Source organism: Thalassophryne amazonica, chromosome 13 (assembly GCF_902500255.1).
Source record: "Thalassophryne amazonica chromosome 13, fThaAma1.1, whole genome shotgun sequence".
Lineage (NCBI taxonomy): Eukaryota > Metazoa > Chordata > Actinopteri > Batrachoidiformes > Batrachoididae > Thalassophryne > Thalassophryne amazonica.
The window spans coordinates 32,701,291-32,717,693 of record NC_047115.1 but is presented as its reverse complement, the minus strand read 5'-3'; the positions used below and the strand labels follow the sequence as shown (position 1 = coordinate 32,717,693).

At 39.3% G+C, this 16,403-nt stretch overlaps 1 protein-coding gene across 3 annotated transcripts in view; it reads left to right on the top strand.

The window, feature by feature from the left end:
* The window catches only part of pcdh15a (protocadherin-related 15a), a 707,751-nt gene that overhangs the window by 391,836 nt on the left and 299,512 nt on the right, over positions 1-16,403 (top strand). For all 3 annotated transcript variants that reach the window (XM_034185498.1, XM_034185497.1, XM_034185496.1), the window contains 3 exons: positions 8,086-8,256; positions 15,755-15,863; positions 16,010-16,122. In XM_034185498.1, the coding sequence (XP_034041389.1) occupies positions 8,086-8,256; positions 15,755-15,863; positions 16,010-16,122 (393 nt within the window). The remainder of the gene's footprint in view (positions 1-8,085; positions 8,257-15,754; positions 15,864-16,009; positions 16,123-16,403) is intronic.

Sequence of the window (16,403 nt, the reverse complement as noted above, 5' to 3'; positions counted from 1 at the left end):
GAATTCGGGACTTGGCGGTTCCAGTATTTCCAGGGTTCGGTGGCAGGGGAGATCTGGGTGGTTCCGGCTCGACTTGGACGGACGTCTCCTACCTTCGAGCCTGCCCACACGACACCAGTGGAATTTGGTGCAAACCCAAATTGTCAATTGTTGTATTGGTTGTGCATTTTCACGACAGTAAAACTTGTTATTTACTTTCTCCATTGTCCGTTCATTGCGCCCCCTGTTGTGGGTCCGTGTTCCAACACTTTCACAACACATTTGTCTGCATACCCATCTTCCTATCTACCTGCCTACATACGTACCTACCTACCCATCAGAAGCATGGGTTTGTACTGTATTCCTATTTTGCTGTCAGCTATAATATGGTGAGCTACCATTCAGAACCCAGGGTACCATGGTGTGGTATGTGATGTGACATGTTGCACCACTGTATGCTCTCAAACCTGACCTGGCCACCTACAATGCTGTAGATGGATAAAATAAGGAAACCTATGTTAAAATAAAAACAGGTCATTCAGTCTGCAGTCAGTTGTGATTTTACTGTTATCTCTCCCCATCCTATAACATACGCGTTTCCCCATTAGCTGACAAAAGGGTCATTTAAATTTTTTCAGAATTATATTTATATTGTGGAGACTGATCCAAAAACACAGGCAAAGGGGGAGCAGAGGGGGAGCAATCTTCCAAGATTGAAAATAGGGTGGTATGCAGAATCTCCATTTGTACTACATCACGCCCACTTCCCAGCAGCAAAAATGATAAGTTAACTTTCAAAGTTCTATCAAGTGCCAAAGTTCCACGTCACTCTGAAATGTGTCATATCAGAGACATGAAAGACACTTTATATTCTGTTTGTGCCTTCATGGGGCGATAAACTCTGAAAAGCAGTGACCTGGTATCATAAGCTTGGATTTATATAATCAGGAACAGCAGCTGCATTCTGAAATTTTCATTTGCAGCTTAGTGGTTGAACACTCAAGGATCTCAAGTGTTTCCACCACGCTTCGAACCTTTCAGACTGAACTGGCAGATGTTTTGAAGCGGAAAGTTTGCTTTTTTGCAAAAGTTCAAACTCTTATACTCTATAATAATCACTATTCCTAGCACAGATTTAAGGTGAAGTTTGCTCTCTTTTTACACATCATTTAGCAAACTTTCCCTTTTCAGTTTTACTTACTTATCAGGTAGTAATTAGAGAATCTAATATTCGCAGTCACAGACAGAAAACCTTCCCTTTTTGGGAGCATTTTAACTCACATCACTAAGTCAGTGTTGGTTGGATCTTGCAAATTAGACAGAGGAGGATGAATCCTTTAGGATTTTATAACTACTGCCTTTTTTTTTTTTTTTTTTAAACACTGATTGAAGTTAACTTTTTGAAACCAGCTGAGATCTTTGTAGTTTTTGAAAATCACAGTTGATTTAATTATGGATTGTGCTATAGATTGTGCAGTTTCCTTAGCGGGAGAGGAAATACTGTTAAATAAGTAATTCTAATGACACCATTAAAGGAGCATGGCTGAGAAAGAAGTTTTTTTTAATGGACTTTCTCTTGTCCTAACCCTGTAGGCTACTCAGCACCAAATGTCCCATAGAATCCAGTTATAATGAGGGATGGAAAGAGTTTTGTCTCAATTCGACTGTTGTAAAGAAATCCTTCCTGTGTGAAGATATTTACAACATAATAATCCATGTATTATTGTGAGGGATGTGGATGGCACAAGAAAGCTTAGTTTAGCAGAAAACAAGCAATAATTATCTTTTTTTTTTTTTGTTATCACATTCCACTCACTGATCACATAATTACATCCTCTAACAAGCTGTGGCCAAAGATTACACTTGTTACAAATGGAAATGCTACAGGACTTCAACATGGATAATTATTTAATAGCTAAATCTTCCTCTGTTCTGTAGAAGAGATGAAGGAAAAACACAAACCTTCAGGCTGGTAAAAGTTTGTTCAGGGTGATTTCCTTTTTTCTCCTGCTAGAGCATATCCGAGCAGAGAAAGAAGACATGATATTTACACGAGATCTGCTGCCTGTGCCAAGAGTAAAACTGAAATGATACTGACAATATGAAAGTGAAGTACGGTGCGACTGCTTACAACTCCCAACACCAGTCTGGGCACCGCACAGATGCTGAGAATGACAGCCTCAACACTGCATTTAATCTATTATTAGACTCAATTGGCTTTGCTCAAAATGTAAATGAGTCCACCCACCACTTTAATCATATCTTAGATCTTGTTCTGACTTATGGTATGGAAATTGAAGACTTAACAGTATTCCCTGAAAACTCCCTTCTGTCTGATCATTTCTTAATAACATTTACATTTACTCTGATGGACTACCCAGCAGTGGGGAATAAGTTTCATTACACTAGAAGTCTTTCAGAAAGCGCTGTAACTAGGTTTAAGGATATGATTCCTTCTTTATGTTCTCTAATGCCATATACCAACACAGTGCAGAGTAGCTACCTAAACTCTGTAAGTGAGATAGAGTATCTCGTCAATAGTTTTACATCCTCATTGAAGACAACTTTGGATGCTGTAGCTCCTCTGAAAAAGAGAGCTTTAAATCAGAAGTGCCTGACTCTGTGGTATAACTCACAAACTCGCAGCTTAAAGCAGATAACCTGTAAGCTGGAGAGGAAATGGCGTCTCACTAATTTAGAAGAGCTTCACTTAGCCTGGAAAAAGAGTCTGTTGCTCTATAAAAAAGCCCTCCGTAAAGCTAGGACATCTTACTACTCATCACTAATTGAAGAAAATAAGAACAACCCCAGCTTTCTTTTCAGCACTGTAGCCAGGCTGACAAAGAGTCAGAGCTCTATTGAGCCGAGTATTCCTTTAACTTTAACTAGTAATGACTTCATGACTTTATAAAATAAATAAAATTTTAACTATTAGAGAAAAAATTACTCATAACCATCCCAAAGACGTATCATTATCTTTGGCTGCTTTCAGTGATGCCGGTATTTGGTTAGACTCTTTCTCTCCGATTGTTCTGTCTGAGTTATTTTCATTAGTTACTTCATCCAAACCATCAACATGTCTATTAGACCCCATTCCTACCAGGCTGCTCAAGGAAGCCCTACCATTATTTAATGCTTCGATCTTAAATATGATCAATCTATCTTTATTTGATTTTAAGGTGGCAGTAATTAAACCATTACTTAAAAAGCCATCACTTGACCCAGCTATCTTAGCTAATTATAGGCCAATCTCCAACCTTCCTTTTCTCTCAAAAATTCTTGAAAGGGTAGTTGTAAAACAGCTAACTGATCATCTGCAGAGGAATGGTCTATTTGAAGAGTTTCAGTCAGGTTTTAGAATTCATCATAGTACAGAAACAGCATTAGTGAAGGTTACAGATGATCTTCTTATGGCCTCAGACAGTGGACTCATCTCTGTGCTTGTTCTGTTAGACCTCAGTGCTGCTTTTGATACTGTTGACCATAAAATTTTATTACAGAGATTAGAGCATGCCATAGGTATTAAAGGCACTGCGCTGCGATGGTTTGAATCATATTTATCTAATAGATTACAATTTGTTCATGTAAATGGGGAATCTTCTTCACAGACTAAGGTTAATTATGGAGTTCCACAAGGTTCTGTGCTAGGACCAATTTTATTCACTTTATATATGCTTCCCTTAGGCAGTATTATTAGATGGCATTGCTTAAATTTTCATTGTTACGCAGATGATACCCAGCTTTATCTATCCATGAAGCCAGAGGACACACACCAATTAGCTAAACTTCAGGATTGTCTTACAGACATAAAGACATGGATGACCTCTAATTTCCTGCTTTTAAACTCAGATAAAACTGAAGTTATTGTACTTGGCCCCACAAATCTTAGAAACATGGTGTCTAACCAGATCCTTACTCTGGATGGCATTACCCTGACCTCTAGTAATACTGTGAGAAATCTTGGAGTAATTTTTGATCAGGATCAATGCGCATATTAAACAAATATGTAGGACTGCTTTTTTGCATTTACGCAATATCTCTAACATTAGAAAGGTCTTGTCTCAGAGTGATGCTGAAAAACTAATTCATGCATTTATTTCCTCTAGGCTGGACTATTGTAATTCATTATTATCAGGTTGTCCTAAAAGTTCCCTGAAAAGCCTTCAGTTAATTCAAAATGCTGCAGCTAGAGTACTAGCGGGGACTAGAAGGAGAGAGCATATCTCACCCATATTGGCCTCTCTTCATTGGCTTCCTATTAATTCTAGAATAGAATTTAAAATTCTTCTTACTTATAAGGTTTTGAATAATCAGGTCCCATCTTATCTTAGGGACCTCATAGTACCATATCACCCCAATAGAGCGCTTCGCTCTCAGACTGCAGGCTTACTTGTAGTTCCTAGGGTTTGTAAGAGTAGAATGGGAGGCAGAGCCTTCAGCTTTCAGGCTCCTCTCCTGTGGAACCAGCTCCCAATTCAGATCAGGGAGACAGACACCCTCTCTACTTTTAAGATTAGGCTTAAAACTTTCCTTTTTGCTAAAGCTTATAGTTAGGGCTGGATCAGGTGACCCTGAACCATCCCTTAGTTATGCTGCTATAGACTTAGACTGCTGGGGGGTTCCCATGATGCACTGAGTGTTTCTTTCTCTTTTTGCTCTGTATGCACCACTCTGCATTTAATCATTAGTGATTGATCTCTGCTCCCCTCCACAGCATGTCTTTTTCTTGATTCTCTCCCCTCAGCCCCAACCAGTCCCAGCAGCAGACTGCCCCTCCCTGAGCCTGGTTCTGCTGGAGGTTTCTTCCTGTTAGAAGGGAGTTTTTCCTTCCCACTGTCGCCAAGTGCTTGCTCACAGGGGGTCGTTTTGACCGTTGGGGTTTTTACGTAATTATTGTATGGCCTTGCCTTACAATATAAAACGCCTTGGGGCAACTGTTTGTTGTGATTTGGTGCTATATAAATAAAATTGATTGATTGATTGATCAGTGATAGTTGGTAGTATAGTACTTTTTGGATGGGACATGTGTCATTAAGAAGCGATTAAAAAGCACATTATAGGGGAATGAAGAGTTCTGGAGAGGTTTGGAGTGGCCTTATCAGCCGACTGTATTTGCATTGTAAACGAACCATCTGTTCAGTTGGACATAGCGGGAGCATTTTACATAATCTACTGTATATTTAATGTCATAACAGTCTAACACAATAATATTTGAAATGTAACATGCAGTGTCTTTGGAAACTTTGAAAAAATGCATAATCACTGCATCATCACCAGTTGTACAGCTTCCTGTTGGACTGGCATGAAAAAGAACTTGAGATTTCAGTTAAAGTTTGACAGAAGACACATGGGGAATCAAGCATAGATTTGATCTGTTGTCCTTGCTCCAGTCCACTATGAAGCTATGAGTGCTGGGGCACTATACAAAGTTGCTTTTTGCACATATTTTCCAGTCACAGCTACAGAAAAGTGTAACTCCTACAAAGTTGTCATGACTGTATTGTTGGCTTTCCTCAATAGTCTCCTTCTTGCATTGACTTTATATCTTTATATTTATTCATGACACATTGTAGAGATTAGTTTTAATTGTATGATAAAGGGCATCATTTTACAGATTTAGAAAGAAATGTGCATTATGTTTTTTTAATTGTCATTACAAAAATTCAGAAAGGTTCTCAAACCTTTGAGCATCATTGTGTGTGTGTGTGTGTGTGTGTGTGTGTGTGTGTGTGTGTGTGTGTGTGTGTGTGTGTGTGTGTGTGTGTGTGTGTGTGTGTGTGTGTATATACATGTATGTGTATATACACACACATATATACATATATACTCAACAAAAATATAAACGCAACACTTTTGGTTTTGCTCCCATTTTGTATGAGATGAACTCAAAGATCTAAAACGTTTTCCACATACACAATATCACCATTTCCCTCAAATATTGTTCACAAACCAGTCTAAATCTGTGATAGTGAGCACTTCTCCTTTGCTGAGATAATCCATCCCACCTCACAGGTGTGCCATATCAAGATGCTGATTAGACACCATGATTAGTGCACAGGTGTGCCTTAGACTGCCCACAATAAAAGGCCTCTCTGAAAGGTGCAGTTTTGTTTTATGGGGGGGGGGGGGGGATACCAGTCAGTATCTGGTGTGACCACCATTTGCCTCATGCAGTGCAACACATCTCCTTCGCATCATCTGTGAAGAGAACACTTCTCCAACGTGCCAAACACCAGCAAATGTGAGTATTTGCCCACTCAAGTCGGTTACGACGACGAACTGGAGTCAGGTCGAGACCCCGATGAGGACGACAAGCATGTAGATGAGCTTCCCTGAGATGGTTTCTGACAGTTTGTGCAGAAATTCTTTGGTTATGCAAACCAATTGTTTCAGCAGCTGTCCGAGTGGCTGGTCTCAGACGATCTTGGAGGTGAACATGCTGGATGTGGAGGTCCTGGGCTGGTGTGGTTACACGTGGTCTGCGGTTGTGAGGCTGGTTGGATGTACTGCCAAATTCTCTGAAATGCCTTTGGAGATGGCTTATGGTAGAGACATGAACATTCAATACACGAGCAACAGCTCTGGTTGACATTCCTGCTGTCAGCATGCCAATTGCACGCTCCCTCAAATCTTGCCACATCTGTGGCATTGTGCTGTGTGATAAAACTGCACCTTTCAGAGTGGCCTTTTATTGTGGGCAGTCTAAGGCACACCTGTGCACTAATCATGGTGTCTAATCAGCATCTTGATATGGCACACCTGTGAGGTGGGATGGATTATCTCAGCAAAGGAGAAGTGTTCACTATCACAGATTTAGACTGGTTTGTGAACAATATTTGAGGGAAATGGTAATATTGTGTATGTGGAAAACATTTTAGATGTTTGAGTTCATCTCTTACAAAATGGGAGCAAAACCAAAAGTGTTGCGTTTATATTTTTGTTGAGTGCATATATATGTATACATATATATGTATCCATGTATCCACATGTATCCACATCTATCTATCTATCTATCTATCTATCTATCTATCTATCTATCTATCTATCTATCTATATATATATATATATATATATATATATATATATATATATATATATATATATATATATATATATATATATATATATATTTTACACACGTTGAAACACTCCAGCAACTCCAGCAAGGTATTATAAAAACTTTTTTTTATCCTTTGGTCAGAAAAATATGCTGGGATTTTATTTTAACATACAGTTTGGTAAGATAAGTCAAATAATGTGGGTGGTCTAATAATTTTTTTTATGCACGCACACACACACACACACACACACACACACACACACACATACACACACATGTCTCTTCAGCTGCTCCCTTGTTTTCACTCGGGGTTGCAACAGCAGCTCTGAGGTGGATCTCTATCTTGATTTGGCACAAGTTTTACACACAATATGGATAATTATTTAGACTGTGCCACAAAAATAATTTATATGGTGTATATATATATATATATATATATATATATATATATATATATATATATATATATATATATATATTCCAAAAGTAATGTACAGTCCCAATTCCAATGATGATGGGATATTGCGTAAAATGTAAATAAAAACAGAATACAATGATTTGCAAATCCTCTTCAACCTATATTCAATTGAATACACCACAGAGACAAGATGTTTAATGTTCAGACTGATAAACTTAATTGTTTTTGTGCAAATATTTGCTCATTTTGAAATGGATGCCTGCAACATGTTTCAAAAAAGTTGGGACAGTGGTATGTTTACCACTGTGTTACATCACCTTTCCTTCTAACAACACTCAATAAGCGTTTGGGAAATGAGGACACTAATTGTGAGTGTCATGATTGGATATAAAAGGTGCATCCCCAGAAGGCTCAGCCATTCACAAGTAAAGATGGGTCGAGGATCACCACTTTGTGAACAACTGCGTGAATAAATAGTCCAACAGTTTAAGAACAATGTTTCAATTTTCAAAGCATTCATTTGCAAGGAATTTAGGGATTCCATCATCTACAGTCCATAATATAATCAGAAGATTCAGGGAATCTGAAGACTGAAGGTTAAAAATAAAAGCGTTTGTTCATCTTTCAGGATCGTGCTCCTTACCCTCCCAACAGACGAACGGTCACCACAACTCTAACTGTGGATGTTCTGGATGGAGACGACCTGGGCCCCATGTTCCTGCCCTGTATTTTAGTGAACAACACCCGTGACTGCAACCCCCTCACCTACCGAGTCGCTATTGCTGAATTCACTGAACCGGTAAGAACCTGGCAAACAGGCAAATTTGAACACAGTCAAAAGCACAAGGTCACTTTAGCCACTTTTGTGTTGTTACTATCATCTGCACGTTTGTGTTTCTCTGCTTTCACTATTTATTCCCTTTATCCTGCATGTGCACACATTATTCACATTTGTGTTGCGTATCTGTCTTCTGTAGGCGCATCAGTATTCCTTTGGATGACTGTGCCACACCTTTCACACAACCTAATTGTTCTCTTACACCATGTTTTTGCCTCCTCACCTGAAGGCAGAAAGGCTTTGATGTTGTGTCTCAGTGTAGTAATTCCAGAGGCATTTTCCGGTCCATTGGACCAGCAATTAGAGCTGAAGGCTGTGTTGACCTGGGATGACAGCTAAACACTGCTGGAATTCATAGAGGGAAAGAAAACAGAGGGAGAGTGTGCAGCTGAGAACATGAGATAAGTAAGGTGGAGAGAAGGAGAGAAGTGGTGCATTAATAGAAATTAAGGAGGATGTCCAAATCACATTTTTTGACCTTTTGTCTCTTAGTCCTTCAGTTTTGAGTATGTTGTAAATGCTGTTCATATATAATTCTTTTTTCAATAAATCACATTGCACACCACCTATGAACATCCATGAATAACAACAATAATTAAAATATTTGTTGACCAACTGCAATAAGAACATCTGGCATTTTCAGATGTGAAACAACCATTGTACATGATATGCATAATTGCAATGAACATCAAGGGAGCTTTTATTTTAATTTGGAATGGTGACCTTGTGAAACTGACATCAAAAGATCAAATGGCATCACTGGCAGAATACTTGCCCAACTTGAGATCCATCAAAGGTATTCAGTTTTCAAAGCCTTTTTCCATCTTAGTGTCTCAGTACTCCAGGGTCATATCCTAGGCCTACTGCTTTATTACCACCATTGCTGATGCTAATGTATTCATTCATTCATTCATTTTCAGCTGCTTATCCAGGTCTGGGTAATGGCGACAGCAGAGCAAGCAGCTCATCCCACGTCTCTATCCTAGGCCAAGTCCTGTAACTTTCCGGGGGATCCCAAGCCATTCCCAAATCCAGCTGTGAAATATAAACTTTCCCACCTGTCCTATAGGTCTTTTCTGGGGGCTCCTCCTGGTTGGACATGCCTGGAAGACCTCTCTAGGTAGACAAATAGGGTACATCCTTACCAGGTGCCCGAACCACCTCAACTGACTCCTGTCAATGCGAAGAAGCAGTGGCTCTACTCCAAGTCCCTCCTGAATAGTTGAGCTTCTCACCCTGTCCAGGAGTGTAAGCCCATGGAGCAATCTCATGTATGCCGCTGGTATCTGCGATCTTATTCTTTCAGTCATTTCCCAAAGCTCATGACCATAAGTAAGGATAGTAGCATAAATCGACTGGTTAATTGAGAGCATCGCCTTCCAGCTGGGGTCCTCCTTCACCATAAGATTCCATAAGATTTCAGATGCTGCCCCAATCGTCTATTGATCGCACACTTTACCTTACCCCCACCCATGAACAAGGCCGCAAGATACTTAAACAATAATTCTCCCCTGACCCAGAGGGGACAGTCCACTGTTTTCTGAGAGAGGACCGTGATCTCGGATTTGGAAGTGCTGATTCTCCTCCCAGTCGCTTCACACCTGGCCTTCAAACCTGCTCAGTTTGAGCACCTGAGCCTGATGCTACTGCAGAGCAAAACAAAGCAACCTTGTCATATATGTGGATGAAACCACACTCTATACTCCTATATCGGCCTTGAAGTATGTTGGAGGCAATGCTTATTCCTGGATTCAGTACCAGTACCAGTCTTGGTTTTGGGTAAGTAATTTGAAATGGACTGGTATCTCATCCAGGGGAGTTAGACACTTTCATGCACTTCAAAGTATGGAAACCTGAGATAAGTACAGTCACTAGTAGACTTCGGGGCACACATTTGACTTAAAATCCTGATAGGAAAGATGGGAAAATGTGGGACTATGTATGAAAACCATCATCAGAATACACCCAAAAACACTCAACCAGGGGGATGCCTTAACTATACACCCTTTCCCAGCTACAGGCAAAGACCAAATGCCTTGAGAGGAGCTTTCTTCACCACGCAGTCAACATTTGGAACAGTCTTCTGTCAGCAGTTGTTAGCATTGTCTTCGTCACTCTCATCATATTGCACAGAGAGGTCTTCATTGGTGTGACTTGAACACCTTAGCTCTGAAAATGAAAAAAAAAAATACTGAAGTATAGATGGAACATTAATCTACAGCTATACTGCAGAGTCACTCTGTAATTGATAAAATAAGCTGAAATCAGTGTCAAAAGAAACTGTAGAGTCTCTGCTTTGCTCACTTACTCTCAGCACTGCACGGTGTCCAGCAGTAACTAATGTGTTACAGCTGGAATAAACTCGCCAGCAAATGAGAAAACGGCTAAGAAGCTGACACCTATCTTTCAAAAAAACAAAACCAACACCACCAAAAAAAAGAAAAAAAAAGAAAAGGTAGTATCAGCCCAGATACAGTTACCTAGAACAGTATTGGATCATCACCAGAAATACAGTATATCCTTTTATACAGAATGTATAATGTGTATAAGAAAACCATGAGAATTCAACTGAAGTACAATCAATTTGAAAGAAATGGACTTTTAATCACATGGCTTTCTTTTTATTGTCACATGGTTTTCATCTGGGCATCTTGTTTTTCCTAAAATAAATAAATAAATAAATGAATTTACACAGGTTTCAACACCTTGGCTTCTTTCAACACATCAAATAGTAAAACTTCACATCAATAATGATCCTTATCTTTGTTTTTTTCTAATTTGGCCTCTAAAAATAGAGGGACTATGCATAAAAATGTCCAGAATTCCTAAATTGTTAATGTGATGTTTATGTTAAACACCTTGAATTAAAGCTGAACATCTATATTACAAGTACATTGTGATTGTTTTTCATTTTAATTCCAATGAGAGGGTGTACAGAGGATTTTTTTTTATCACTACGCAAATTCACACAAACCTGACTGTCTGTTGTGTTTCAATTGGGAGGCATAAGTTGAACTTGATGACTACCACATCCTTTTTATTGGCTTGTCAGTTATTGGCAGTCGTTAAACCAATTTAGTTTCACAGCTTACTTCATTTCATTGCTGCTGCCGACTCATACGCAAGTTATGTGAGACAATTAGCTTTGACGACTGCTGCACAGTGTTGAGATAAGAGTATGTGAAGTACGCTAAGTATAGCCGTGTTTACTCATGTTTTGGATATTGCATTTGAACTGAATTGTCAGAGAGGCTTAAACTCGACAGTTGGAAAGTGAGAAGAGGCATAATGGCTGATTGCGTAAGAAAATCAAATGTCATAGACTCAGACATACAGAACAATGAAGTGATCGAGAGAGTTGTAATGAATATTTTTCCATAACAGGTTTGTGGACTGCTACATATTCAACACCATACATCAGCATAACACACAGCTTTTCCTCTTCAAACATTTATTTTACCCTCTCAGAGACAAAGAATTTAAGAGTGACACCTTTTCCTTTTACAGTACATTTTCATTTGACCCTCTTTAGCACTCTGTTAAATGTTGCTAGCAAAGCAGTGAGGTTTTAAGTCATTTAACTCCAATTCTCTGGGTTTTCCTTTATGTAAACAATTTTAAATTAATGTCTTAGCATTATTTTTTTTTCCAGAAATTAGCTTTGCAGTTTTCAGTTGTTTGTTTTGTAGGTGTTTGATTTTCGGTGTTTCTGCAGTGTAACCATTATGCTAACATATCTGTCCACGGGGAGATTTGTCTTCTCATAACTGATGAGTGCATTGTAATTAATCACAATGGCTAGACAGGTGTTATTAAGTTGATCTGTATTTATTTTTTGCCCTAGGGGAATATAACGTGGGCTCTGAAGTCTCCTGGATAATGACTGTTGGATGAGGGTATTATAGCTAATCATCATTGTGCAGAGCTAGGGGGATTTGATTTAGCGCACCTCTAGACATTGTAAAAGCGAGAGGGGTGGTTAGGGAGGGGGTGCAAGGATTACTCCAGAGCTGGGGATATTAATATACATCTTGAGGGAGGGATTTATTTCTTTCCTCCTGCCTGAGAGCTGTAAGCCATGCGCCTGTCTACACTAGGGATGTTACTCATATTGACACATGCTTTATTGGCCATATGGAAGTGTTTTGCATGAGGAGAAGTATCCTTAAATGTGATGTGCAAAAAACAGTCCCACTTAGCCATATGCTAGTGTGCGAGCAAAGCGGGTAGAGCCGGGTAATTAGTTCTGAGGATATCTGCATGAGCAGCAAAAGTAGGCTGCAGCTACACAAACAGATTAGCCTTGACGAGTAGCACCGTTAGCCATGTTTAGGCGAATGTTGATGATGAATTCATCTAAAAGCACTGGCTAATTAATTAATGTAATAATTGGGTAGTGTGCTAGAAATTATGACAGCCAGAGCAGGAGGCATGTGAAGGAATTTTAAATAAATAAGTGTGGTAGCACTTCTTTTTTTTTTTTTTTTTTTTACAAGTACTGCTATTCAGTGTTGCAATATACAATTATAGACTTTGATGAGGTGTACCCGTGATTATGCGGACCTGGTCAGGATGGACCTCGGCCAAGGCCTCGGTGAACCCCATCCTGACCATGGGTACAACAAAATCAAAAGTCTATAACTGCTTTATTATATGATAAACAAGAAAATTGGGAGTTTGTCAAACATACTAAAACTGAAAAATCAATCTCAAGTTTCAACTCTTTATTATTACTGTCATACTGCACCAACTGACATCCCATCGATCGACTGGAGATGCCTGTTAAGTCCGTGACAAGGAGTCATCAGGCTTGTTTTTGCCATTCGCCTGTCTAGCTTCCGCCTAACATCAACCGAGTACTCCGTCAAGCATCCGTCTGTCATAAGTTTCAAAGTTGGTCGCATGTCCCTTTTCAGTGATGTACTTGCGAAACAGGTTGGCTGTTGACTGTGTATTTCTGCGGGTGTTCTTCGCATCTTTTTCGTGTCCTCTCTTGATTAGCTAGCGCTACACTGCACGCGAGGTGTACTCGTTTCACATACGCGGTCAGCTCGGCTCCACCAGCAGTCAACTTGGCATGTGGTACAGCTCAGAAAGTGATGAATGGGCCAATCAGAAGTTGGCAAAATCCCATACCATATAATAATATGCCACATTGAATAAGACACTCTGACCCTTACTGTCTTGAAACATTCATAGAAATCTTCTGAATTGTGGGTTTGCTGACATTGGCATACACCTCTAATTTATGCAGTTTTGGTATAAAGAGGCCGAGGTATCATCCCAGCACAGGAATGACAGAAGACATGAGCAGAATGAGCGCATTATTAGTAGCAGGTGGAGTTGAGGTAAGCTTCAGTAATGCCTTACCACAACAGCTCCTCTTATCTCTTTCCAAAGCAGCAACAGTTTAGTAATCCAAGAGAAGCAGTCTGTGACAGTATCTATAGTGAAGGCTTAAAAAAGAACTAAGTGTACAATACCTCACTTGTCACTTGTGATATTCTTTTGTAGCAACACATTATATATTGCGTCAGTAGACTATATCCCTTTTTTTAGGTGAATCTATTTTGTGTTCATAGTGGAATTCATGACTGTGGCTAATGAGCTTCTCAGAATTATTTTCACCTTCTCCATAGAGGTTATGTGGACGCTGGCTTTTATATGGCTGCTTATTTACAGGTTTACTCGACAGCCTTTCACCAGAAAACATAGGTGCAATTGTAAATTTTACTAAGGGGCTGAGTCCATTATATGGTGATGTTGATCTGGATGTGGATTCTGGATCTCTTTTTACCCAAGACCATCAAATATGGCCATCGGGTATTGTAAAGGCTTTTCGTCATTACGTCCATCTGTCCGTGCTCAACATAAGTCCACTCCTATTACTACCATACTCTTGAAATTCACCGGGAACATTCTTGGAACACAGACCTTGAAAATGGCTAACCTTAATGTATTTTAAGAGGTTAAAAAGTCAAATTCTGTTTCAATCTGATCTGTTTTGTTTTTGAGTGACGCGGGTGACCGACAGTCAGAGTAGTCTCTTCAAAACAGTGTTGATTTGTGTTTATATACACGTTTCTCATGTATTATGTAAACGCTAGTGAGAAATAAATACTTCTAAAACTGAACCTATTAACACATTTGAACTTATTTACAAGACATTTTGCTGAGGTTAGCATGGTGATGTCACTTCCTTCCTGTAGCTACTCGCTAACAGCTTTGTTTCTGGTATATTATGTAAAAACTAGTGAGAAATAAACACTTCTAAAACTGAAAGGGCTGTTAGCTTACACGCTAACTTTCGCTAACCCAAAGATAACTTCCTACGGAGTGAAATTTGTCTCATTAATAACTGCAAATGCACAGAGGATGATCAAATATTCCTTGATTTGCACAACATGAACAAATGATGATTTGATTTGAACATGTACAAAATGTACGTAACATAATGGGATCTTAATAATTAATTATACAACTGAAAATTATGAAGAACACAATGCTCATATGGCTGAGAGTATTTTAGCATTGCATTTTTTTTTTATTCACATAGTCAGATGGTGTAGTTTTCATCCCAGCTATCTATCTAGAGGATTGAGTTAAATCTGGCATCATGTGCAGGTGCATACATTGGTGCAGGCCCTGTGCACTTGCCCCCAAAATTGAATGGAAACCACACAGGCAGATTACCAATCCACCCCTACCTTTTGAAGGTATTCATATATCCACAAGGTGAAACAAAGGTGTCCCCAGCCACTGGGGTCTTCAGCACTGAGGCACCTGTGACTTTCAATTCACACTGCATGGATTACTCCTTAATTGAGTCACCCTAAGTAACAACTCATTTGGCAAAAGTCATTCCACTGGTACTCAAGATGCTCTGAAGAAACCTAGTACCAAGGACGTCCTGTTTTCACTGTAGGTGGTAATCTTCCAAGTCTTGCAACCATACAGTAAGATAGGAAGAACCAAAACCCTAATGTCCTGGACCATTATTCTCAGACAAAGATATCTGCGTCACCAAACATCTCTGTCCACAGACCTCTTGACTCCATAAACTTGTTCCAGGCATCACGCTGTGTCATAGGCCAAGGACCCAGAGACATGAACACCACTGCTAAGATGGCATCTGGAACATGTCAGTCAGCTTCCCAAGATCTACTCTGCTGATCTTGATAAAACCTATCCTTCATACCTATCCCATGACAGACACACATACTGTATGTAATTTCATGCACATCTGGATATGACCTAGATCCCTCCAGGGCAAGTGCAGGGATGTTGTTTTGAATTAGCAGAATGTAAAATTACACGTTTTTTTCTGTCTTGACCTGAGGAGTAATGTACTCTATAAGTGACCTTTTATTTTATGCTGCTCCTGGCTCGATGTCTCTAAAATGTCCTGACTTTTAGAGTATTGCTATGTCTTAATTAACTCCTCCACACCTCGTTGCAGAGCAAACTGAATCCACTGAATGTGACTCCTCCAATCCGGGCTGTGGACATGGACAGGAACATTCAACCCCCATCAGACAGACCCGGAATTCTGTATTTCATCCTGGTTGGTAGGTGTAGCGACTTAATGGATTTAACATATTTAATGTGCTTAGGTTTGATCAGTATAATGCTGTGGATTAAGTTCAGTATTCTTTGTGATACTGCAACGTGCACTGGATCAAAATTTTTGAATGAGTTTTTTATTTAATTACAGGTCATCCAATTACATACCCAGACTTCTTCTCTCTGAACAAGACGACTGCAGAACTGCGCGTCCTGAAGCCTGTTAGCAGAGACTTATATCAAAGGTTCACACTCATCATCAAGGTTAATAACACAACTTTATTTCAAATATTAATTCTCAGTTTTCTTTAGAAATATACTGTCAAAAATATGCAGCAGCACTGAATTATCACCTTTATTGAATCATCACAGCTTTAATTTATAAATATACCAGAGGTATCATCATTAGAACAAACTATATTAGTTGTATTTTATTTACATGAGATATCCTAAGACCTGTTGGGACCTATTTGGTATATTTGAGATGATGTTGCCAACCTAAAATTAAATGCATTATCTGCTGGTGCAATTTTCTCATAGACCAA